Raw genomic sequence first — 24,959 nt, forward strand, 5'->3', positions numbered from 1 at the left:
CCTGATTTGGCCCATCGGCCTGGCCCTGCATCTCCAGCTCCTTCCCTGACTTTACACGTGCACCCACTAATGCTCTGTGAGTCCCCACAGTGTGCCAAGACCCAGGCTTGCACTGCAGAGGGCACCTGGGCATTGCAAGTAAGTGGATACGCCTACGGGGAGGGGAGTCTGCACTCTGCCAGGGAAGAAGTTACTCGCCGGATGACAGGCACCGCCCAGAACACCAAACACAGGGCTTCTGCACGCGTGAGCCCAGGTGGGCCTGCACAACTCTGTGAGGCTGGCGAGGACTGTGCCCCCAACTAAGTCCTCTGGGAGCTACAGGCACAGGTGGGAGGCTAGCTTCATTAAGCACCTACTATGTGCCAGTGCCACACTTACTACTTTCCTCATCACGATCCCACAACATGGTTTCTAAAGTCAGCATTTGATAGGAAAACGGAGACTTAGTGCAAGAGAATGTCTCAAGGGCAGAGTGGCTCTTACACAAAGATGGGCTTGGGGAAGCCTTGCTCTGGGCCCCCCTCTCTGCCCATGAGGCCGTGTGGTGTGGAGCAAGTCACAGTGTGCCCAGGCCAGTGTCCTCACGTGCTCTTAAACCCCAGTGATGACGGCTAGTACACCCCACCAGTTAGTGATGCCCCTTCTCTGCCGCCCTCCCATGCCCCACCCCCAACTGTGCTGGAAACGGTTGCTGTCTTCTTGGAACTTGATTCCATGAGATTTTAAAATAATTTTTTAGCTTAGAGCACATACACCTGTGCCCCAGGCCCCTCTGCTAGGCTACGAGCTTCAGCGAGGACGTCCCCAGGACCCCCTCTCACGCGGCACGCAGTCTGGCTTAAAGAACAGTTGTTCACGAAAACTCAGTTCACCTTAAGCCACAAGATTCTGTCTCCCTCCTGCTTAAAGCCACACGAGATGTCCCTTCCTGACTGGCCTGGCAGGCAAACCTGTCCCATAATCTTCTAGGCTCTGCAGGTTCGGCCCCGCCTCCCTCTCCAGCCTCACGCAGCCACACCCTCTCAGTCTCTGTGCCCGGAAGCACGGCCCTCACCTCTCGCTTCCTTCAGGACACCGTGTCCCCTCCCTCTTCGCTGACTCAGGGCCCTCGCAAAGGCTGTTCCCTCCTCTGGGAACACCTTTCCTGATAATTTGTCTAGTGGGGGCCTGCTGCCTTTCGCCTCCCCAAAGGCCTCCCCAGAGGCCTCCCCCATTTGACTAACCTAAACTGAGTCTCTCCTGGGACCCTGCTCTTATCCTACCTGATGTTTACCATGATGTCAGATGCTTAACTTCTTTTTATTGTCTTTCCCAATGGACTTTAAATCTCCATGAGGGTAGACCATGTCCACTCATCACAGAATTCCAAACACACAGCCAATGGAAGACACCAGAAATACTTGTGAAATAGAGAAATTCTCAGACTCCGGCTGAGTGGAATCTGAGTTAGTGACCTTTAACCCCTCATCGCGGATGCATGGGAGCTGTTTTCTGAGACCTGGTCCTGCCAATGTGACGACAGGAAGGACTCGCGCCCGAAAGCCCTTCATCACCATCGCGGCTCTGCCAAGGACGGACTCTGGCTCCTGGCCGGGGTGGGTGGGGGGCGGGTCGGGGGGCAGGGGAAGGCCTGCCCCTTTCCCTTTCACTTGGGAATTCCTCACGGCCACGGGCAGTGTGGGCCGGTCAGGCAAATGGGAAGGAAGCAGGACACCCCAGCACCCCAGCTGGGGCAGGTTCAGGGGCGAGGTGGCCGAAAGAGGGCCCTGGTGCCTCAGCGACACAGCCACACCCCTGTCTGCGTGTGCCCAGGAACACCACCAGGGAAGAGAATGCCTGGGGAAGGTGCCGAGGTCCCCAAACTACTTAACTTTCATCTCTGCTGCCTCTCTGTGCTTGGAAGGCCTTGCCCTCTGCCCACTGTCTCCATGAGGCACATTAAAGGCAGGACATTAGCTTGAGAACATCCCATTGAAAACAAGAGTACTCCAAAGACAGCCCTGGATGCCCATCTAAATCATCCCGTGTCCATTTTCTGACTCCAGAGCCCGCCAGGTCGGTGCCCGAAATGGGCCCTACTGTGGTGCCTGAGACCCATAAAGAATGTCTTTCACGGTTCATTGGCTGAATTAACCTGATATAAAACGCCTAAACTGAAAGCCTGCGAGTTGGGATCTTAATGAGTGTAGGCAGAGCTGCAAGCAGGCCACGGCAGATTTACTAATTATACAGGCCAAGGAAAGAGATTTCGAAAAATTAAAACAGAAGTTAGGGAAAAAGGGAAAATTCAATCTGATCACTTCTATAGAAGAGGATGATGTGGCTCTGGCCAGTGTGGCTCAGTGGATTGAGCACTGCCCTGTGAACCAAAGGGCTGCAGGTTCAATCCCCAGTCAGGGCACATGCCTGGGTTTCGGGTCAGGTCCCCAGTAGAGGGTACACGAGAGGCAACTACACACTGATGTTTCTCTCCCTCTCTTTCTCCCTCCCTTCACCTCTCTAAAAAAATAGATGATGATGTGTTTCATGGGCAGCCACACGGATGCCTGGGTACTGCAGAGTGTTCTCAGAACATGTGGGCACCTTAATGCCTTCAGTGAGTTGTGGGGAGGCCTGAGCTTATCTGTTTCTTAGTGCTCAAGGACGGATGTGCTAATGTAATGATTCACACCTGTGTGTGCTGCACCGCCAGCCCGGAGCCCTGGTGGAAATCACGCCTAGCGATGATCTCTTTGAAACTGGCATACCCACCCCACCTCCTCTTTCTAATCTGCTGAAATCTAATGCCTGACATGTGCAACTCTTACATTCCTTAATATGCAAGAACCAATAAACAGAACAGCAGCGGCCCTGTCTCTGTGGGCAGAACCCCAGAGCGGGGCTGCACTTAATGCTTTCCAACAGAGACCAGGGCGGGGAAGGAGAGGGTAATGTTCAGCCAGTCCCTGGCCCTGGAGCAGCCACTCCCAGCTCCACAGACACTTGGTTCTCTAGCTCTCCACCTGGGCGCACTCTGAAATTCCACCACACGGCTCAATCTCTTACAGATAGAACGTGGCTCAAAAAGGACAGCTGTCCCATGCCTTGGGGTGCACTGGAAATGGGAACGGCCCCCGCTAATGTGTGGGGGGGATGCTTCTTCAGCAGCGCAGACTGCCAGGGGGAGAGGACAGCCTTGAGGAAAGTTCTGGAGAAGACTCTGGTAGGGCAGAGGCTCTGGTCCTCGTGAGCCACAACTGCAGACTGCCCAGACAGGTGCGAGGCCATCAGACTGACAGGGAGACCTTGTCTGGTTTTGTCTGTTGTTGTTTTGTGTTGTTTTTAGAGAGAAACAAGGCAGGGCAAGATATGGGGCTGGTAGATTTTATGGGCAGTCATGATTTTGATATATATATTTTTCAATGCTTTTGTAAAGCGCGCCTAGTGAATTTGCTTTATAATGTAAGATCTGCCTGTCACTTTGTCCCCTGCTCCAAGGGACTAAAAATTCCACACAATTATTCCCATCTCCATTATGAATTGCTTTTTACTCTCTGCTGCTCTTGTCATTAAGCTTCTCTAATCAATACATTCAGGTTCAGAAGGAAAAAAAAAAAAAAGAGAAAGTGACTGGCTTGCTCCAGTGAAGAAACCCTGCTGCACGGAGGCCCCGGGAGCGGCGGGGTCCTTACAGGCAGAGGCATCTAGCACTTCTGCTGTTTAAAAAAATAAAGCTGCAGTTTAAAGGAATTAAATATCTCTATGTTTAAGGGACACGTTTAAATGATTGCTTCAAACGAAAGACCTCAAAGAGGAATAATGAGCCCAGAAGTATTGCTTTTGGCACAGAAAGGAGAAAGAAGGTTTCACGCCCGGGCCCCCACCGGTTGTTCTGAAAGGAGCAGGGCCAGCAGAGCAGGCCCAGGCCCGAGTCTCGTGGCACCTCTGGGGCCAGGAGCAGTTTGGCTGGGTGCTGGCAGGCTTCAGCAGCTCAAGGAAAACTGAAGTAGCCAGTGAGAGTTCACGCCCAGGACCCCCGACGCAGGGAAGGCTGTGTGGCATTCCGCCATTCTCCTTCCATATCTGCCCCTTACCGGCCCTGTGCTGTCAAGGGAGTACTTTAAAAACCTCAATAGTCTCATCTAGAAAATGGGATCACAGTACAGACCTAAGTGACTGTTGTGAAAGGTTGGCAAGATCCCTTCTGCCACGTGTGCCTAATATGTAGGTGGTCAGTAAGCAGCATCTCTTGAATCAACTACTCTGCCTTTGTTTTCCGCAGTGCCCAGTGGCAGGTGTTTGCAAAACAGACCACGGAGATGAGTTTCCTGTGTATAAAGGAGTCTGATTCAAAAGTGGGCTCAAACCCAAAACTCAACTTCCACACACAGATGAGAAACAGCACCAAGTCCTCCTTACCCAGTCTCAGAGTACGGCAAATAAAGATTCCTCCGAGGTTAAAAAAGAATGTAAGGCAACACGTGAGCCCCTCGGAGAGAGAGTGTGAGCTACATACACATAAAAGCTTTCTAGGGCATGTGGGCACAATCACGCTCAGGTAACTACCAACGCCTTGAGTTGTAAAGCACCAGAAAGCCACCCAGGCGCCTAGGAGTCCCCTGCCTTCCACGTGGCCTCATGTCTTGCAAAGCAGGACAGACAGGTGTGTGTGTAATCAACCCCTTCAAAGCCCCCATAGCGGGAGACAGAGCTCTGTTGTAAAACAAAACTGAGATGAAACAACCATCATCCTTTCAAATATCCTCTGAGAGTCTGGTATTTGATGTACTTTTCTCTGACCTCAAACACTTTGATTCTTTGTTTCAAGTTCACATAAAAGACAGAAAGGGCCCAGACTGGTCTACTATACCACCAGCCTCCCCTGAATCTGAAATCTTTGCTGGTACAGAGAATTCACTGTTACTCCAGGTAATTAGGAAGTGGAGGGAAAGAGCCGCTCCATTAGAGAGGCCCAGCCCATTGAGCGACGGGCTCCTTACTTAAAACGAGGTTAGCTCCCACTGCTCCCAGAAGGCTTTCGGGGATGCGCTCCAATACCGAAGTCCCACCCTGACATCCTTCCCGCCCATTCACAACAACACACGGGCAGAATCTGAGAATGCGGCTGATCTGGAAGGCTTACAACCACTGCTTCAATTTTCCCTTCTCCAAATAAAAATCAATGGCAATGGAGAGGTAAAATCAATGTCTTGCACTCTGTAAGAAAAACCCCCCTCCTCCCATCTCTGGCCCACCCAGACAATAAATCAGACGTGGCAGCGAATCCCCGAGAGCAGAACCCTCTTCAGGTTGCATGACTTTCTGTCCACCCCTCTGTCCCTTATGAAGGTATTTTCTTTAAGAAGATCTAAGAGAAGCTCTTAAAAAAGAAAAAAAAAGCAAACCTAAGTCAGTAAGAATAACACATGGCTGTGTTAAAAGCTCTTCTTCCCCAAACGAACCCGTCTGCCAGTGGGACCTTTGGCCTCGAAGGCCAGAGTTGGCCTTAACTGCCTCCCAAAGGACCCGCTTTCCGCTATCAAGCCCTGGAGAACGCTCTTGGAGAATGAATGCTCAGGTCCTCATGGACCTGCTCCCCCGTGACAGGCGTCCTGCCACGTAGACTGGCCTGCACTCCCTGGGACTTCTTGTACTTGTGCTCAGCCTGTCCACCGTGAAACTCATTCTCGCTGCCGCCTGCGCCGATGGCCAGTTTCTCCTCATTGCTGAGTGGCGCCCATTACCACGGACAGGCCGCAGCTGGTGTCTCCACGCACCAGCTGACGGACAGGTGGGTGCTTTCCGGCTCTCTCCACGGCAAATACAGCTGCTGCGAGCGCCCGCGGGTGAGTCTCTGCACGGCCCTGTGGTTTCACTGCACGTTGTCCCAGGCGCACACCTTTCGTTGGACGCACAGTTTGCAAATACTGTCTCCCAGTGTGGCTTGTCTTTTTATTTTCACAGCGGTATCTTTTGAAAATCAGTTTTTAATTTGCATGATACCCCATTTTGTTGATTTTCTCTTTATCTTGGCACATTTATAGTTCATGGTCTTTTTTTGTCTTATTTAAGAAATCTTTGTCAAATCCAAGGTTACTACTGTTATTTTCTTCTAAAAGTTTTATAGTTTTGGCTCTTATATTTAGGTCTATGATCCATTTCAAGTTATTTTTTGTATAGTATACCACACAATCATTAAAATTTGTGACGAGATGCACACACATATATAATGAAGAGTTTGTAGACTCATAAAAATACTCATTTATAAATATTAACCAAAGACAGCCCAATGCAAATTTTTATACACAATACGGGTACCACTTCATAACCAAATTTTGACAGAAACAAACCCATGAACAAAACCTTTGACTAGAAGAACGAAAGGAAATACACTGCAATGTTTTGATTCCTATTTTAAGATGATATGACCACTGCCTATTTCTGGTTTCTTTTTACTTTTCTGTGTTTTATGTAACAAGCATCATGTATTGCTATAAAAAAGTAAATTGCAATATTGTAAAAAAGTCATCTACGAGATAGCTTCTTGATTCCAAGCTGCCTTCATGATGCTCTTAATGCATAAGTGGCCCCTTAGGAGAACCAGACAGGTGAACACACTGCCAGGCCAAGCTTAACGGCAGGGAGAGATGAAATAAAGAACTTCCACAGAAAATTCTCCAAAGAGAACATGAGGTTAGCCGAAGCCTCTAGGAAAAAAAAAAAAAACAGTTACAAACCCAAACACCACCCAAGGAAGGAAAGAATGCCAGCACAGGAAAGGCCGGTTGTCCTGCACGCCCCACCCCCGAAATTGCTCGCCCCGAACTCTGCAGTCACACACTCTGCTCACTCCCCCACTCTCCACCAGCGAGGAACCGCCAGCGAGGAAAGCTAGTGAAATTCTCCTGCCAATGTGCTCACTGTCCTTCTATCTCAATCTGCTTGCAAAGACAGCCCGAGTCTGCAGCCTCAATCAGCCCGAGGCTGGCCCAGCCGCCTCTGCATGTGTGTGCCCTCCTGCCCGTCTGGCGGGCGGGATTTGCCTCTTGAGCTGCTGCAGAGGCCAGACTGGCTGATGGAATTGCCTACAGATGTTTCACAGAGAGAAAGATTACTTCCCTGATTGATGAATATGGAGAGTTGTCAACATGGTCTCCCTGGTCAGAGGGGACCCCTGAAGTATAATGTGGAAAGACAGATGTTTCATCTGGGAAGGTGTCCAAGACCCTACCAAGAGGTATGCATTTGGCTGACATGGCGGACCAGGAACCTCAGGCTCTGAGAGGGAAAGGTGGGAGGCTGGACCCACGGCCGCAGCCAGTGCCGTGGCAGGGGCCCCCCACCCTGAGGAGGGAGTGGCATGCCTCCTCAAGGGGCCTCTCCTTTCGGCTGTTTTTCCAGTGAACAAACATACACCGTTGTCAGAAATGCAGTCGTCTTCTTCGTCCTCAGGTGTGAATCAGAAAAGAGCGGCAGAGGCGGCACCGGAGCCCCCACCTCAGCCTCCCAGGCTGCCCTGGGTGGCTGCAACACGGGAGTGGTCAGACTGGGAAGGGGACGAGGCACCTGCCGTAAGCTCTTTGTTCTCAGGAGCATGCATCTTTGGGGCTTTCTGGCTGACCTTCTGGAATGAATCAGACAATAATGACAACAATTATCACAGCTGTTTTAGTCACTGGAAGACAGCTGTCATTATGTAACCCTAATTTATGCACTTTATATACCTTTTTGATTGGACTCTTACACAAACACATACACAAAATGCCTTATGCACGGATTGTTAAATTTTACTAACCATAAATGCTCTCTGCAAGAATTACTGTCAGACATATTCCAGCAAACAGAAAAGAGGAACGGGGTAAATGTTTTCAAGAAACCCATTTTACAAACAAGGAAGTGCAGACTCAGAACGGTAAAGCAACAAGCCAAGGTCTCGTGGCCTGGAAGCACCCAGCCCCACAATGGAGCCCAGACTGGTCTCCCTCCCAAATCCACGCTGCAGCCACTGCGAAGCCGCCGTCACCAGCAGATAGGAGATGAGGGTTACACTCTCAACATGAGAAAAATGTGCTGGTGCCTCCAGCACAGAAACTCAGCGTGCCCGGGGAATCACTACTGACACCTGGGTACGCCCGAGTGCTGACGACGCTGCTGCCTCTGCCACGGACAGATTTGAGCGTCACGCTGAAAATCTCTTATCTGGCATTTCCAGAAAGGGCTGCGTTTCAGGAGTAAACAGGCCGTGGACTGTCCACATCACACACTCGGACACACACACACACACACACACACACAAATGAAGACAACCACACGGATGAACAGCCCAGAGCCCCTTCCCCTAGGGCAGCTCCCCAGCTGCAAAGGAGGCAGCCGTTCCTCCTTCAGAGAAGGAGGGGATCAGGGGCGGCGGGGGACCTGGTGGCAGTTTCCTCAGAGCAGGTATGCCTTAAAAGGAGTTTTAACACCAAAAAACCATTTTTAGCATCCCATTCCACAGTGAACTTGACTTTCCTTGAGGGTGGGAGCAGGGTCTCTTGTTTGCCTCTGGCTCAGCCCCTCAGACAGGAGGTACTCAACGCCAGTCTGCTGGGGAACGACGTCTCGGAGCGCGCAGACCAGGCCCGGGCGGACGAGGAGGCCAGCACCCGGCGGTGATAAAAGCCACGCACGTCCGAACTGGGCAGCAGTGGGTGTGACTCACGGCTGCCACAAATCACTAACGCTGCTCTCCGCCTCAGTTCTCTCATTTTTAGAGTAGGGAAGAAAAATAAACACCAACTTGACAAGACAGCCGGGAGACGTCACGGATGTGGGTGCTGAGCACAATGCCGGGCCGTGCTAGGGCTGCGGGCGCGAGAGCGACCCTCGCTTCCAGGGAGAATGCTGCTGCCTGGACGGCCAGCGCAGCAGATCAGCGGCTCCCTGGCTCAGGGGAGCTCGAAGGCCAGGTCTGTCGCTGCAGGCACCGTGCCTGTGGAGGCAGAGGGGCCCCGCTGCCGCAGCTGCTGGACCAGACTCTCAGAGCACCAGCGCCTCAGGCACCATCAGACGCAACCAGGTCGGGGACGGATGGACCGTAAAACCTATTCCAAGAAGGGCCGTCAAAGGGACCGGCACTGCTGAGACTTCAGGAACTAAGGCATGAGACAGGATGCATTCTGTGCCAAACTGGAACCCAGGAGCCAAAGTTACAGGGAGGCAGACTTCAGTGGGAATCAGGAAGGGTTGCCTTCTTTGCCTAAGGTCATGGCTCAGTGCCATCATGGCAGAGGAAGTTGTTGAATCCAGAACCATGTCCTAACCCCAACGCCCCGCCGCTGCACCTGTCCGTGGTCCAGGAGGGACCAGAAGAGGCCACAGGCACTGCAGTCGCCTCCCACCACCCCCCAGCCAGCCCCACGCTCAAGGAAAGCCTGCCTTTCGTTTCTGTGCCTTGTTCCTTCTTGTTTGAGTGTTTCTGCAGGACTGAAGGCAGAAGTAGCCTCAAATCAAAGGCTCTTTCTGTCATTTGTAGAAGCCTGAGGCCACTGGCTGGATGATGGTGGGCGTGGGTGGGAGGACGAGGCAAAGGCTTTAAGCTGGGGAAGAGAGACTATCAGAGCAAGGCTCCTTCTCAGCAAGAATGGCGGTGTGCTGGTCCGGAGGCAGCAGGACCCCAGCCCAGGTACCCAGCCAGGCAAAGAGGCCCACATCCCGAATGGGCACCCCTGGACCTCAGCCGACCCCAAAGGATCCCTGCGGCCAGCGGGTGAGTGACAAGCAGGAGACCCACCGCTCAGTCCCTGTCTTCTTAGCTCTGTCTGTGCTTCCTGGCTCCTGGGGCCGTTCTGGGCGGAGGCACCGTGCCAGCAATGACCAAGAGAGGAATCTCTGGTCCTCCGCTCAGAGGAGGGCTCCGAGCCAAATCAGGTTGATTGGAAGGAAATAAAGATACTGACATTCTTTGCAAATCTGTGTCTGAGAACCACAGCAGGAGCGCAGAAACCAAACACCACATCAACCACGGCCCCACACCTGCTCTGCCTCTTCCCCGGAGGCACCAGCCAGCCCCAGGGGAGGGCTCCGCCCCCAGCCTCCGCCTTACCTGGGGAGCAGGTGCTTGCGGCTGACACACAGGGCCGTCTGGTAGTCCTGGGTCACACACACCTTGTGAGGGCTGCACTTCACCTTCAGGCAGGGGTCTTTGGATGGGTCCAGGGCTGAAACAAAAAAGAACAAAAACAGGGTGGTTAGGGCCTCAGGGAAAATTTAACGTCTATTTCTACTCAACTAGGTAAGGGGGGAGTAAACAGACCATGTGTTTGCACTCTGTGCTGTTTTCTTAAGTGGAAGGACATTGGAAAGAACCCGAACCAGGGGGAGTTCAGTGTCTCCTGCTCGTTTTCCTTCACATCAGGGTAGTGATTCCTTTGTGCCGTGGGGAGTTGCGGCATCTCCGTCTCCAGCAGGAATTACTTTTAAAATTCTTTAGAATCTTGCATGCTCCAAAGGCCGGGAGCTTCTTTCTCCTCTTTGGTCCTTTGTCTGCTATTGCTTTTTACCACTTCATCCATGCCTAATTTTACCTATTTTCTATAACATAAAAAGTCCTTGAGGGCAGGGTTTTGTTTGTTTGTTTTTTTTGCTTCAATTCTGTCCACATGGACAAAGTGCATAAATAAGCCTAGTTTAAGTTCTGTGAAGAACATCCAGATGCATGAAACTGTTCCATGCCCCACAAAGTTACAACACAATGGGGAGGGGGAAGCTCATCCATAAATATGCATGGGGTGCAGGAGGATTAGATAAACGCCATGAGGGGCGTGTGAAGTGATGGCAGAGCTGGGAAGAAACACAGAGATCAATTTCTGGGGCAAGGATTAATGAGGCATTAATATGTGAATTGGATTTTGAAGGATGGGCAGGATTTTGAAAAGCCGGGAGAGAAAAGGTGCCCGGACCGGCGGCCAGCACAGGCCAACGACGGGAGGGGTGTGTGGGCAACTATAAGGTGTTGCATCCGACCAGTCTGTGTGGTCCGTGCACAGGAATACTGAGGCGGGGGGAGAGCTTCTCCCACCGAGTCACCGCAGGAGGGCTCTGGGAGGACAGCAGTTCCTACACTGCAGCATTGCCTAGAATAGGCAGAGCAGAGGCCCTCGGCTCCTCCCCACTCTGCATAGCAGGCTGGCCATGCTCCTCAAGGCTGAGCAGCGAGGCAGGCAGTCTCTGCAAAACAAGAGCAACTGTGCCACCCGCCAGCCCAGGGCCCAAAGCCTGGGGGACTGCAGGTTGTTGGGAATAAGGAAATTAAGAACAAAATTTCCTCTAATAGACAAGAACCACATTGTAGCTAAAAGGAAATGATAAGGGAGACACAGGGCAGTTAAGCAAACATCCCGTGTCTAACAAGCAGATGCTCTCCCCAGGATAGGCTAGATAAGCAATGCTCTGTAGTTTTTAATGAGAAAATAGAAAACTAGCTAGCTAGAGCCAGGAGATTACTAGGTTAATGAACAAACAGCCTGCCTTCCCGCCTTATGCAAGAACGCTTGGTTTGAAATTCCCGCGCGCGGTCTTTGTAAGCGAATTGCTAACTGCCATGTCTGCTTCTGTATAACGCTTGCTTGCCCGCCCCTATATAAGAACATAGATGTATGCACTCGGCACAGCTCTTGTTTACAGCTCCTTGTGGGCACTGTGTCGCTGGACACTTTGAGAGTTCGCCCCTGCGCAGATTAAACTTGGCCAATAAAGTAACATCTTTGATACCCTGAAAGTCTCCGATATTGGTTCTCGCGTGTGCTGGATGCTACACAGGTCTTCCGTAACTGCTCTCCGCCACAGGCCAGGGAGATGTTCCCCCATGTCCTCTCCATACAAACCTGTGGTTAAACCAGTCAGCATCCAGAGCAGAGATGGCATAACAGTGGGGAGAAAGCCACCTTCCACTTCCCAGTGGGGCCCTCACCACCGTGACCCCCTGCACTTAGACGAGTCGTTATTCCAGAACGAGCCCGCCCAGGCCCAGACTCTCAACACCGTTTTCTCCAGACAGCTGCTGGGAATGTCCCAGGGGACCTGAACATGAACACCCCAATGCATTCCTGAGCTTGCCCAACTCAGGGTGGCCCCCTCTGCTGCAGCAGCTTCAGCGCTGTAAACAGAAACCGGGTGCATCTCAGGCCAGTCAGGCCAGCAGTGAGACCAGGTCCTGGTCAGTCCCAGGGAAGCCTGCTTCTGGAGGAACCTGCTGGAGCTCAGCAGGAGGAAATGGGTTGCAAGATAAAGAGAGGCTGATTCAAGCCCCAGGGACACAGGGTCCACTCTGCACTCTTGAGCGGAAGGCAGCCTCTTGTACTCTGGGTCTGCCCTTGGAGTGCTCCGCAGCTGGGCCTTCCGGAAACCTGCACTAGGAACTTCCTGGCCCCAGGTGGGACGCTCTCAATCCCGGGGACTTCCACACAAGAAGCCAAGACGCTGGTGTGTCTCAGGACAGTGGTCTACCTGTCCTTGTACACTGTCCTCCACCCCAACCCAGATGGCCATCCAACCAACTTTATTGTCCAAGACTCCTGTGAAGTTGAGCCAACAATGAAGACTGATTACCAGATGACAATTAATAATGGCCATGCGAGTCCTCTGCTGCCCCTTCTTACACTTTCTACTGCCACAGGATGAAGTAGGACACTTACAGATCTCAAAAAACTTGGGCCCAGGTCATGGGCAGCCCCTGCCCCAGGCACGAGCTAGGGAGTTTCCCTGGTAGGTGCCACAGAGCCCTTGGGATTTTCCCTGGAGAGGAGCTCAGAGATAGAGACTGACAGGCTGGCCCAGTGTGCTGGGTGCTGAAATTGGCAGTACTGCACAACAGGCTTCATGGCCAAACTCGAGCTTCATTTGTCCTCTGTAGCCAACTCCACAAACATGCAATGTCCACACCATGAGCTGGGCGGCCTCAAAGGGCAGTGCGGTCTCCAGGCAAAGAAGTCGGCTGACCACAGGAGGGAGGAACAGACTCTCTGCCCAGTGGTTCCGAGTCTGAATACTGGCTCTGCACTCACCGACCTCTCCGTACCTTGTCTGCCTCTTCTGCTAAAGCAGGTAATAAGAGTACCTACCACTGCTTTTGGTTGTCAGGAGGATTAAATGAGTTAATATTTCTAAGTGCTTAGAACAGATCTTTTAGGTGTTTGTTAATTTTTTTGTGTGTCTGTATTTTGTTCCCAGAGTGAATAATAATCCTTCATAATGACAAGAACAATCGCTAACACTTACCCTGCGCTTCGGACGCGCAGTCAGTGAACTAAGCCCACTACTGGGATTATCATACTCAACGCTCCAACACCCGAGGAGACTGCTGGCCTTAATGTGCCCACTTTACAAGTAAAGGTCTTAAAGCAAAGTCCCTGGTGAGAGGTGCAGAAGACAGTGGACACCTGCTGGGTGACTCCAGAACCCTATCTCCCTCCCACCACAGCCAGCAGCTGAGACGCACCTAGGACCTCCTTTGAAAGGTGGGTTGTGGACCCACCTCACAGCACCACCCAGCTGCACAGTGCTGCCAGGAGGCCTTCCAGGCAGAATGAGTCTTGCTAGTAACGGTCAAGGGCAGCCAGGGCGCCCGGTACTGCCCAGGCTGGGCCACGCAGGACTGCCCCAGTGCTCCCCAGAAGATGGGGTGCCCAGCTGTGGGCAAGTGCGCCCTCCGCCTACTCCCTCTGACTGCAGCCACCCCCCAGCTGAGTGAACTGACCAGTGGTCTGGTCAATTTTCAGCCTGCAACCTTGCCGTCTGCCACCCTATTGTTAGGCTAACGCCATAGGTTATCCCTCTTCCAAGGCTTGAAGCTGACATTACTAAACAAACAAAAAACTCCAACCAAAAACGCTAACAAATAAAAGTCATCTGTTATTTAACTCCCTATGCATACTTCCTTAACAATTTGCATATAAAAATCAAGTGGACTAAAAATTAATTACCAGGAACTGAATACTTCAAACATGTATGCAAGTTATTTAAATGAACTTCACAGAACAACAGAACAGTAACAAATCAAGCTGTCAGCGTTTATTTAATCACCAGGATTCCTCTTGTTTTTGAAAAACAGTTGGAATTAAAAGGGGATGTGGATGGCGAAAGAAGTATGTTGTTTCCATTCAAATGCAGCCTCTAAAGGAGCTTTTCTGGCGGCCCCAAGGCTCAGGTGACACTCCCGAAAGGTGACCCTCATGAGAGGCATCCAGCACCTGTTTTGGACAGGGTCACGTGGCTCCACTTTCTAAAGGGAATGAATGATAGGACACCACAATAGTGGCATTTAAGAGGCTCTTTACTCAGGTGCAGTGAAACTGTGCAGGTAAGGAGGGGAGGGGAGCAGGTGAGCTGAGTGTGAGTGGTAACCCCACCCAGGGTTAGGTGCTTCTCCGCCAGGTGCTAACGATTCCTGGAGACTGCACCCCAAGTTGTTCTCCCTGAGCACGAGCTTGGGGTGAGGATGCAGCAGTCCCCACGAGGTGGCCAAGCCCGTGTCCCCTACACCTCCTCTGTCTCCACACCTGCAGGGTAATGTGCCTGGCACAGAGCAGGTACCCACAGGGGGTTAACTTCACCTTTCCTGCCCAAGCAGAAAAAAAATCAAGTGTTAACCAACACATAATATATGTCCAATTAATTTTTCACTTATTTTTACAAAAACTTTTTTCAAAGGAAAAAAAAACAAGAATGAATTAATTTAAAGAGTGATGTGTTGAGCTGGAAAACACTAAATTCAAAATCCTGTTAATTACAGGCTACATGTAATTTTTTAAATTAATTTTATTTTCTAAGCTCACTGCTTGATCTCAATTAAGGTAGTGATATTTCAATTATCTTAATTGTTTCCAAACTTGTCTTCAGTTCGATTCATTTTTTAATTGGCTACATTGCTTTCAAAATCCAGACCAAGCCTCTCTCTGCCCGTGGGCGCAGCGAGGTGCTCAGAGGCAAAGGGTCACAACCGCAGCAACAGCCGGGCGGGCTGCCACCTCCGAGAGCTGGGATGAGAGGACGCTCCATTTGGTGGGCTGCCCAAAGGGCAGTCCCCTGGGGGTCCCCTCAGTCCCCTGGGAGTCCCCTGGGGAAGCGACACAGGCTTGTGTTTATTCCATTAGCATTTGCAGAGCATCGTCCTGGGCAGGCCTGTGCTTGCAGGCCGGAGGCCAGCAGCTCCGGACTGAACGAGATGGCATTCCTGCCCTCTGGGAGCACGCAGCTCCACAGAGGGGACGGGCAGTGGGAAGGCGAGTCCTGCACATTACGGGGGCAAGGGAGCTACCTCACCCAGTCCTCCCAGGGGGGACGGGGGAGACTTCCTGGAGAGACTGACATCTACAAAAAAATGGGTTGAAGCCACTCACCAGATTGAGGAAGAACCTTCCAGATAAAAAGAAGCACCCCTTGCAAACGTGAGAGAAATCACAGTAAATTTGGGGACCACAGCATTTCCTGGGGCTAGAACAGGCTGGGAGAGGAGTGAGAGGACTGGAGAGGGGGAGGTGGCATCATGGAGGGCCTTACAAACCAAGCGAGGGGGGGCGTGGCTTCCACGTTCACTGGTGACAACAAACTGCGTAGAGCTGGAAAGGGGGTCTTCGGCATACCCTCTTATGCTGATCTCTGGGGGCCTCTGCTCCGTGGTAGATAGAGGAGGAAGAGAGAGCCCTTCATACATATTTCATGTGGAAGGCGGCACTTCAATTAAGAATAGACATGCTCTACCCCCTCCCCTTCCAAATGAGAGGCGGGTCAGGGTGGAGGTCCCCGTGCTCAGCTCCTACAGCCACTCTCCCCCTTGAGAAAACTTCATGCCCCCTCTCCCTGGGGAGGTGAAGCTGCACGGAATCCTGGGAGGCAGCAAGCCAGCCTCACAAGACCAGAAAGACTGAGTCTACAACCACCGTGTCAACTTGTGGTCCACTCTGGAGACTCCTGGCAACTTCCTCAGACAAAAGGCCACTTGATTTGCAAAAAGTTGACAAATTAATGACTGTTGTCTCCTTGCTGCTTTTAAGACTGCTCTCTGCCCGAATCCTGCTCATCTGAAGTTCATCTGAAGAGCAAAGACACTCCCAGTGATTCATTAGGAGTGACTTAATGGATGATTGACAGCAAAATTACTCGAAACTGCTAAAACCTCGTCAGGCTGAGATCCCAAACATTTATTACAGCTTGTCTGTCCCCATGGTAACCTGTGCATGCACCTCGCTTCCAATCCCCCCCCACACACACGCCAGAGGGCCTTGTTTACCGGCTGACTTGACAGAACCACACAGAATACAAAACAGAAGGTTCTGCTCATAGGATTTTGCTGAAACCAGAGAAGAATGGCAGTGGGGAAAGCCTCTGTCACTGTTGTCAGCTACCAAATCAAGGGGTGGGCCAAGATCTCTGAGGCGGAACAAAGCGGCCTATTGCCCCGTGTCTAAACAGGACAGTTAAGTGATACAGATGGCTGAACATGTGTGCCCCAGGAGTGGGGGTGGGAGTTGGTAAGGGACATGGGACAGATGAGGACATGGGGCAAAGGATGAAAGTGAGCACCTGGCCAAAGATACCCGTCCTGGGAAGAGACCTTTTCTTTCCTTTCAAACCAAGGGCCTGAGGATTCATTTCCTTCTGTGTTAAAAATAAGAGTATCCTGTCTCTTATAATAATTGTGTGTATGTTTGGTGGGGGGATATCAACTATTAACAGGCTTTTTTGGAGGGCAATTTTTCAACCTGGCGTTTAAATGATAACTGTTAAACATAGTTGGATGGGCATGTGGGAGTTCATGATGTTATTCCTTCTACTTTTTGGTATAGACAAAATTTTTAATAACTAAATGAAGGAAGGGACAAAGAAATATCCTGTGACCCAAGAAGTGAATGCATTAGGCAAAAATGTGCATCTTACTGATCTACAATAGGGAAAATCAGGAACAACTTGAGTGTCCATACTGCTAGTCCACTCAGGCTACCATGAAAAAACACAGCGGACGGGGTGGCTGAAATGGCAGAAATCATTTTCTCAGGGTTTTGGAGGCCAGAAGGCTGAGCTTAGGGGGTCAACACGGTCAGTTTTTGACGAGAGCTCTTGTTCGAGCTTGCAGACAGCCAGCTCCTTGCTGTGCCCCCACACGGGCGTCTCTAGGTGCACTCAGAGAGTGGGCGAACTCCGATGTCTCTTCTTATAAAGGACACCCTCCTCTCAGATCAGGGCCCCGTCCTATGGCCTCATTTAACCTTCATGGCTTCCTCAGAGACCCCATCTCCACATGCAGCCACAGTGAGGGTTAAAGCTTCAGCGCAAACATCCAATCCATACACTGTCTATCGGAAAATGGATACTTTAATTACAAGGCATCCATTTACGAAATATTGGATGTCTTATAATTAAATGTCCAGCTATTATAAAGGGGGAAGTAGGTCGGTACATTCTCACATAGGTAGATGTTTATGATACATGAAAAAGCAAGTTAGGTGAGAAAACTGGTTTGAAATGGCAAAGTAACTTTCTGACGCCACGCAGCTGGTAAAATGGCAAAGCCATCATCTAAACCAGGCCTGTTTGCTTCCAAAGATGTCCTCTCCCTTTCCTGTGCCGCTGCTCTTGCAAAGAAGCACCAGCTCCAGCTTCCCTGCCTCACACACCAGCACCCTCAGCTTCTCCTGATTGTCCTCTGGCTCCTGGGGCTACCCTGCCACACCCCAGGACTGCATTCAGACTCCCTGCTCCCTGCAACACCCATGCTGCCTGTCCCCGGCTAGTCCAGAAACATCACAGTCTCCTTTGGCTTCCCGGAGAATCCTGTCTGCAGCAGGGAGACCGTGGCAAGTCACGTCCATCACGGGGGGAAGAGCAAGTGTCCAGCCCTGTGAGATCTTGGCATGTGTCTCTGAGACACGAGTGCAGGAGCCCCAGGCCCGGTGGAACTGAAGGCGGCTAGGAGGAGCTGAGTCCCCGTGCTCACGTGCAGGCCAGGACATTGTGAGCAGCCACTGAAAAGTCCAACCTGGCTAATTTGCGCATCCTGGCCATTAAGGAAGAATGTGTTAAGGCAGGTCTCTGAGCAGCTGTGGGGATACGCTCCATAAAATCACAGGCCACAGCATGTTATCAGCTTGGCCGCCCAAGCCCTGCTTCTCGAAGGTGTCATCTCGCACCGCCCCCTGTTCCCCAGCTGCCGGGGTGGTGAAGGCCAGGGGCCTCACTCCGTGCTTTCAACAAGAAATGGATTTCCTTTTGAAGTGGGATGGGGCAGAAGAGGAAAAAGGACGGGGGTGGGGGGAGGAGCACTGAGTAGAAAGACGGAAGGAGGAACATTTTCTTACACAGTGCATCATTTGATTAGGAGGCTGACAAGGAAGACAGTGACAGCCATCGACCTGTACAATAATGCACTATTATTCTAATTTACCAATGAGGGAACAGGTTCGTTCATCATTAATCCTCCACTGTGGGCACTCACACAGTGATGCCAAGTGGCTTGTCTGTGGTCACACACCTGGGAAGTCTGGATTTCAGTCTGGGCAAAAGCTGATGCTCGGAGTCACTTGGCCTGTCATGGAAACAGCTTGGGGGGGGGCGGGGTCAACACGGGACCCCTCTGTCACCTCCCCGAAGAATTCTGTCACCCACAGTATCCCAGAAATAACTTCTTATTGTCGAGGAAACATTGCACTATCCAAACTCAAAGCCTGAAGCTGAATATTTTAATAAACTTATATGACTCTTTCTAGTGAATGCAAAAGGAAAAAAATATTTTCAAGGCAATCCTGATGTGCAGTGAACTTAAGCCTCTCTGTGACTTATGAACAACACCTAACATGGGCCAGGTAACCCTTGTGGTTCCTTCTGTAAAGGTTTCAGGAAGTGTGGATGTGGCCACATCACTGTCAGGGACACGCACGCACACGAGGCCTGGCCCGGACGGGGCAGAGCAGTGTGAACGACAGGACCTAACCACAGCCTCGGTTCCCAGGGGAGGGACGAGACACCCCCCACAGGCAAGTCTGAACCTTCTCACTCATCAAAGAGCCAGGATTTATTAAAATGTTGTAACAGTAAAGGTACTTAGGTCCTATTTCATCGTAATAGACAGAAATTATTCATGAGACATTTATGAATAAAGGAGAGAGAATTACTTAAAATATGTAAGAACCAGTTCTATAACCTGGGAGGGTAAGAGGACATTAATAGCACAATAAAAATAAAATACTTCTGGGAAAAAGGTATACTTAAAAGTGTTGTAGCTCATAAAGTCCATCTTTTGTACTTGTGCTTCACTTCAATGCAGTTAAAATTGCTCTAAAATACAGAGCTTTTCCCAGACCAAAGGCATCGGGAGAACTAACTCCTTTGGTGCTGATGAGCATGAACCTGTCATTATGCAGCAGCCACAGTTGTTGGACCAGGAAAGAATGAGGAAACTCAGACACTCCACGAATGGAAGAAGGTTAGGCACCCCCAGAAGAAACAAGCACACGGGTGCGGGTCACAGAGACGTGGTGTGGGAGGCAGAGCCGTGCCACTTCCCACCGGTGTGGCCTCGAGAGAGTGACCACCCAACTCCTCCGGCTCGGTGGGAGACGAACCGATCTACTCCACTGGACCGAGTGAGGACCTGGTTGGATAACGCACGGTGTGCCTGCAGGCACGACACAAAGGGCCAGGGACCCTGCACATTTCAAAGACTCCACGTCCCGGAGCCACAACACTGTTCAGTCTTTCCAGTCTCACGTGGTGGACTCATCTGCACAAGAAGAAATCTGAAGGTTTCATTTTGAATGTCAAGCTCAGGGTTCACCTTACCCAGACAACTTCTGCCGATTAACTAGATCTAAACCCCTGCCAAAATAATCACGTGACACCTAAGAAGCTCGTACATCTCCAGTAGAGCTGTGCTCTGCCTCATTCCATCTCAGATTCCGAGGTCTTGGATGAAGAATTAAAAACTACCCCCCAAATTCTGTGCACCAAATGCATACAACGAAGCCGAAGCCTCTCTGGAGGGTTGTGGGTGTGATTGTTAAGGTATCCTAAGGGCCTGCATTCAGGCACCATTGGTAAAAACCCAGGGGAAAAGGAGAATATGAAAAAAGAATCTGGCAAACAGTGTTGAAACAAAGAGGGCTGGAGCCCACGCAAGTGGGTAACGTGGGGTGTGCTGGGGACGAATGGCGGGCAGAGCCCTGCAAGGCAGGTTTGGTGCATGGGGTGCTTCCCCACCTGCAGCCAGAGCCTGTCCATCCGACTGCTTTCCGACTGCATCCGACTTCGTCCTGTGGAGCTTGAACGGGGGAGGTTTCAGTGCAATGAGAACAATGAAGTCCGCAGGGAAACCCTGCCCCAGACTGGAGACGGGGATGTTCCAATGACCTCTCAGAGTCTTGAATGAGGCCGCCACTTCCATAGTGTGGCATCTTTAAGGGTAAAACCTCAGTGAAGAACTCTAGTGAGGCATCTTGGTGCTCATTCACTGGCTACCTCCAAGTCCAAAAATCAGTGAGTGAGAGATACAGGCAGCCCCACCCCATATGCATTTTCCAGAGCTGGGCCTCTTTTCTATTTTACTCAGTCTCACCCCATCCTTGTTTCTCAGACGGTGGTGAGCCAAGGAGAATACAAATCTACCAGGGAGCTCCCTGCAGCATCTATTTTACTAGACGGTAGGTAACTTAACACATTTTTTATATTAAGGTAATCACTGCTCTCCTATATAAGAGATTGCAAAATTCATCTCGACTTGACTAAAAGAGACTTTGACAACATATGTGCTCACAGTGGGTTCTGCCCCATGGACCTCAGAGGAGGTGTCTACTCTTCCTTGCCCTTAGAGGTTCTTTGGCAGAAAAGTTTGAGAAGTGTTGGAAGTGTTTACCAAGTTGAAAGGGCCCTAGAAGGCAGTGGGGAGCTCTCCAGGGTACTGATGCCTAAAATGGAAAATCAATTGCAGTAAAACTACATACAAAGAACCGTCAGAAGCAAATTGTTCATTCTTGCGGGACCACAACACAGATCCAGTGAGAGCTGGTTAATGAAAAATGTATCCTGTGCCCCTGGAACAGAATCCCCAGGCCGTCTGTTCCCAGGGACTTCAGTCCCACTGGTGAGACACCCCAGGGTTTTTTTCAGAAAACCGACCTTGCATAACCAGCGCTTTCTGAGAGCCCTCAATGTGCCAAGTATTGGGTGAGGCTCACAAATGAGTTACGGAGCATTTGTGGCTCCCCAGGTATGAATATCAAAATTAGAGCTGCTATTTCTTTCATCCCTTACACTGTTAATTTTTTTTGTAAACATTTGGCTCTGGATTTATAAATGGGTAATTGGAGACTATTCATTTCCAAGTCCTTTCTTTCTCCAATTAGGGCAAGTTCACTTCTGCTTCCTTGGGATGGTTCCCAAGGTTATTAAATTCCATTCCTTAACTGATCACATTAAAGCAATCATGACAAAGTTAGTGCTGATTGGACCTGGGGTTTCTGGGGGCACCTTCTAAGCTATTAGAAACCACCGCAAGCTGAGAAAAGAATGATCGTATCTCCCTCTGTAGGGTTCAGTAAGTGCCGTATCACTCAAGTCTTTTGCATTCTTGCTGTTCCTCTGTTTGTTTGTGCCCCACACTGTTCGCTCACTGCGGAAACGCTTCTCCACGTGCATCCAAATAAGCCGAGCAATTCCGTTTTAACCTTGCCCGCACCCGGCTCTCTTTCCTGCCTGTCTCTTCACCAGTGTGCCACTCAATGGCCAATTACCTCCTTTGCATTACTCTAAGATAAGGCCTACAGTGCTAATATAAAATATAAACCAGGTCTTAACTGTGCATAAAAGACAGAGGCAACAATAAATAATGGGCAAGTACCTATGAGGTTTCCTAAAACAAACGTGAAATAAACACAAGGAGTAAAATCTTTCATTTTCACTCTTCAGCAGTAAATACTGAGAACCCAGCAGGTAAGACGGAGCAGGGAGATGATCATCTGTAAACACCACAACGGCTGCAAAGTGTTTTCTTCCTCCAAAGAAGGTGAACTGATGTTCTTGTTTTTGTTAAAGGCATGGATCCTAATTTTTTATAAAAAGTGTCCTAATCACGCCTTCACAACCTGGCCTCAAGCTCCCTTCCAGAACTTAGTTCCCTCTCCCCGCACTCCAACATTCACCCCACCTTCGGTGGCGGCAGACAGCTAGCTCACAAACCCGCACACTCTGTGGGGTCCAGACTGCAGTGCCCAATATGAAGAATCGTTCCATTCTTACAACCACCTTCCACGGCCAGTATTACCTCCCTGTGAAAGATGAGGAAAAAATCAGAACTTGCCAAAGATCACGAAATGAGTAATTGGCCAAGGTGGGGTGCGACTCCAAGTCTGTCAAAATGAAGCAGAAGCCCCAGGGCCCCAGACAGGACCTGCGCCCCGCCCCACGGCATGGGCGCCCCTGGACGGCGTGTGGAGTGACAGTTGCTAGGTGAGCGTGTGAACAGCCCCTGGTCCGTGGGCCTAACCACCGCTCCATCCATCTCTGTGAGGCCAGGGACCAAGGGCGGCTCATTGTTTCTGGACCCCAAGTCCCCTGACACCCGTCTTCTCTGAGGGATGTGTTCAGTTAACGCGGAATAAATGGTCTGTGCAAAGCCTCTCTTTGGATGAATGTTCTAAATTGGGATTTCTAGGTCACGATGATTCAGGGCTAGAAGGGTCCCTGGAGCATCCGCCTCTGGACCTACACGTTCACATTTAAACATAGGAAAGACTTTAAATTATCAGCTCAGCAAACATTTATGAAACTAATTTTACATGCCAAGTACTATTATAAACATTGGGCATTTGAGAAATGGATAAGACAGAAGTGCCTGTTTTTAAGGAACTGACACTCTAGTAGAGGGACTAACAAAGAGAGGAAGAAGGGAAGGGAGGGGGAAGAGGAGGAGGGGAGGAAGGAAGGCAGAAAGGAGAGGAAAGAGGAAATAAAGAAGGGAGGGAGTTAGGGGGAAAGCATGAGACAGGACTGAGAGCCAGGCAGCTAATTTTAAAAGGGTGAGGCAGCAGAGAGTGCCCGAGTAGTCACATTGGATTGAGCAGTCAGGGAAGACCTCTCTGAGGAGGTGACAGTCAAGCCACAGTCTAATGAGAAGGAGGATCTTTTGAAGATAAATTGAGAAACATTCCAGGGGAGGGACTGCAAAGGCCCCAGGTGAGAACTGGCCCTGGAGTAGTAGACAAAGGAACAGATCTCAACAGGTCGCATGACTTTTCCAAGGGCACACAGCCAGCGCAGGACCAGAACTGACCTCTAAGGACCAGTTCTCAGATGCGTATCCTTAGGGCAGTGAGTCCCCAGGTATCTGAGCAAGATGTCAAGGTCTACCACTACGTGCTGGCCTTGCCCCGGGCCCGGACTCACCTTCCTGACTAACACCCTGCCAGGGGCTCTGCTTCAACACAGTGGTCTTGGCTAGCTATTGCTCAGGTTGCAGAAGGTAGAGGCGAACAGCTAGAGAGAACGAAGACCTCCGGCTTCCTGGGTACTGTCCTTGCTCACGTAAGCACACCACCAGTATGTGTGATGTGCATTATATGGGAAGGTCAAAGGAGCATGAGCTTTGTGCTCCAGACAAATTCAGTTGCACATCTGAGCTCAGCTCCTTGGGTGCTGTGTGATCTTGGGCAAATTATACAGCCTCTCTGAGCTACAAAGGGGAGCGCCAGCATTTCCCTTACTTGGTGGTTAGGATGAGACATAATGTCACATGTTGGACAGTGGTCTCAGCAAGCACTCAGTAAATGTTATTTTCACTCTTTCCCATATGATTCTCCTTAAGCATTCCTTACAGTTGCTCCAGTCCAAACTGGACCCCTTTCCTTCCCAGGTTTCTCTACCAGGCCATCTTTCAGCCAGGGTACAGCCCTGAAATCATCTTGCCCCTGCTCTCTACTTCCCAGAAGACCCCCAGCAATCGGCCTCTGCTGCCAAACCCATCCTGTTCTCTGCAGCAATGCCCCCGCCCCGTCAGCCTGGATTCCTCCCCCACTGTGCCCTGTATCGAAACCTGAGCCCCTCTAAGCTGTCCCCATCGCTGCCCAGGCCACCAGCACGGGAAAGGTGACTGGACAGTTCACCCCTGCATTCAGTGGGGTCAAGCTAGAAACTGACACTGGCACCCCGAAATGTGGAGAGCAAAGTGAAAGGAGAAGAAAAACACTGACACGGAGGAGACCCCGTTTTTTCTAACACTCTTCCCTGTGCAAATGTGTAACTGAGACTTTGGCATCGGGTCCCCCGCCTGCGATGACAGCCGCCATCAGGCCTTTGTGATCCTGAAAAGCTAATGAGAGGATGTGTCTCTGTGTAATCCAAACAGTATCCATTTCATGCCCAGTCGTCTTTCAAATGGGCAACAAATGTCCCTGGTGTGTTCTTTCCTCTGACAAACAGAGACTCCGTCTGGGCTCTTTGTGGGCCCTGGCCAATCACAGGGGGCAGGAGGCCCTGGATGCCAACTCCAAGCGCCTATCACAGAGGCAGCCCAGGGCCGCCCCATTCCCTCCTGACAGGCTGCCCTCATTGGAAGCCAAGCCCAAAACCAGGATTTTGAACTTGGACTGACAAAGCAGCTCACTGATTCTGAACTCGTTTCTAAACTGCAAGTTGACCACATTTTAGACGAAGCTCTCGACTGTTTCAGGCAATGGCATTAACAGATGGAGTATGGCAGAGCTTTGGCAGGTTGGGGAGAAACTCCCAGAACCACAGCATGAGGGGACTCCAGGACTACATTCGTGGGGAGGCCGGCGAGGTGCCTTTACATCCTGAGAGGGAGGGAGGGCCCGTGGCAGAATGGCTACCAAGCGTTGTGGCAAAAATGAAGTGACACTTGGACATGGTCTCGTGTGCTCAGCTGGCATCTGCTGCTGTCGGCTTCCAGGGTCGTAAACGCCATCCCAGCCCGACGCTTCCCTCACCACAGTTTG

At 50.8% G+C, this 24,959-nt stretch overlaps 1 protein-coding gene across 3 annotated transcripts in view; it reads right to left on the reverse strand.

Annotated features, from left to right (window-relative positions):
• SPOCK1 (SPARC (osteonectin), cwcv and kazal like domains proteoglycan 1) overlaps window positions 1-24,959 on the reverse strand; it is a 459,872-nt gene that overhangs the window by 132,249 nt on the left and 302,664 nt on the right. For all 3 annotated transcript variants that reach the window (XM_028528572.2, XM_028528573.2, XM_028528570.2), the window contains one exon: window positions 10,067-10,181. In XM_028528572.2, the coding sequence (XP_028384373.1) occupies window positions 10,067-10,181 (115 nt within the window). The remainder of the gene's footprint in view (window positions 1-10,066; window positions 10,182-24,959) is intronic.

This window comes from Phyllostomus discolor, chromosome 13 (genome assembly GCF_004126475.2).
Source record: "Phyllostomus discolor isolate MPI-MPIP mPhyDis1 chromosome 13, mPhyDis1.pri.v3, whole genome shotgun sequence".
NCBI classification, from domain to species: domain Eukaryota; kingdom Metazoa; phylum Chordata; class Mammalia; order Chiroptera; family Phyllostomidae; genus Phyllostomus; species Phyllostomus discolor.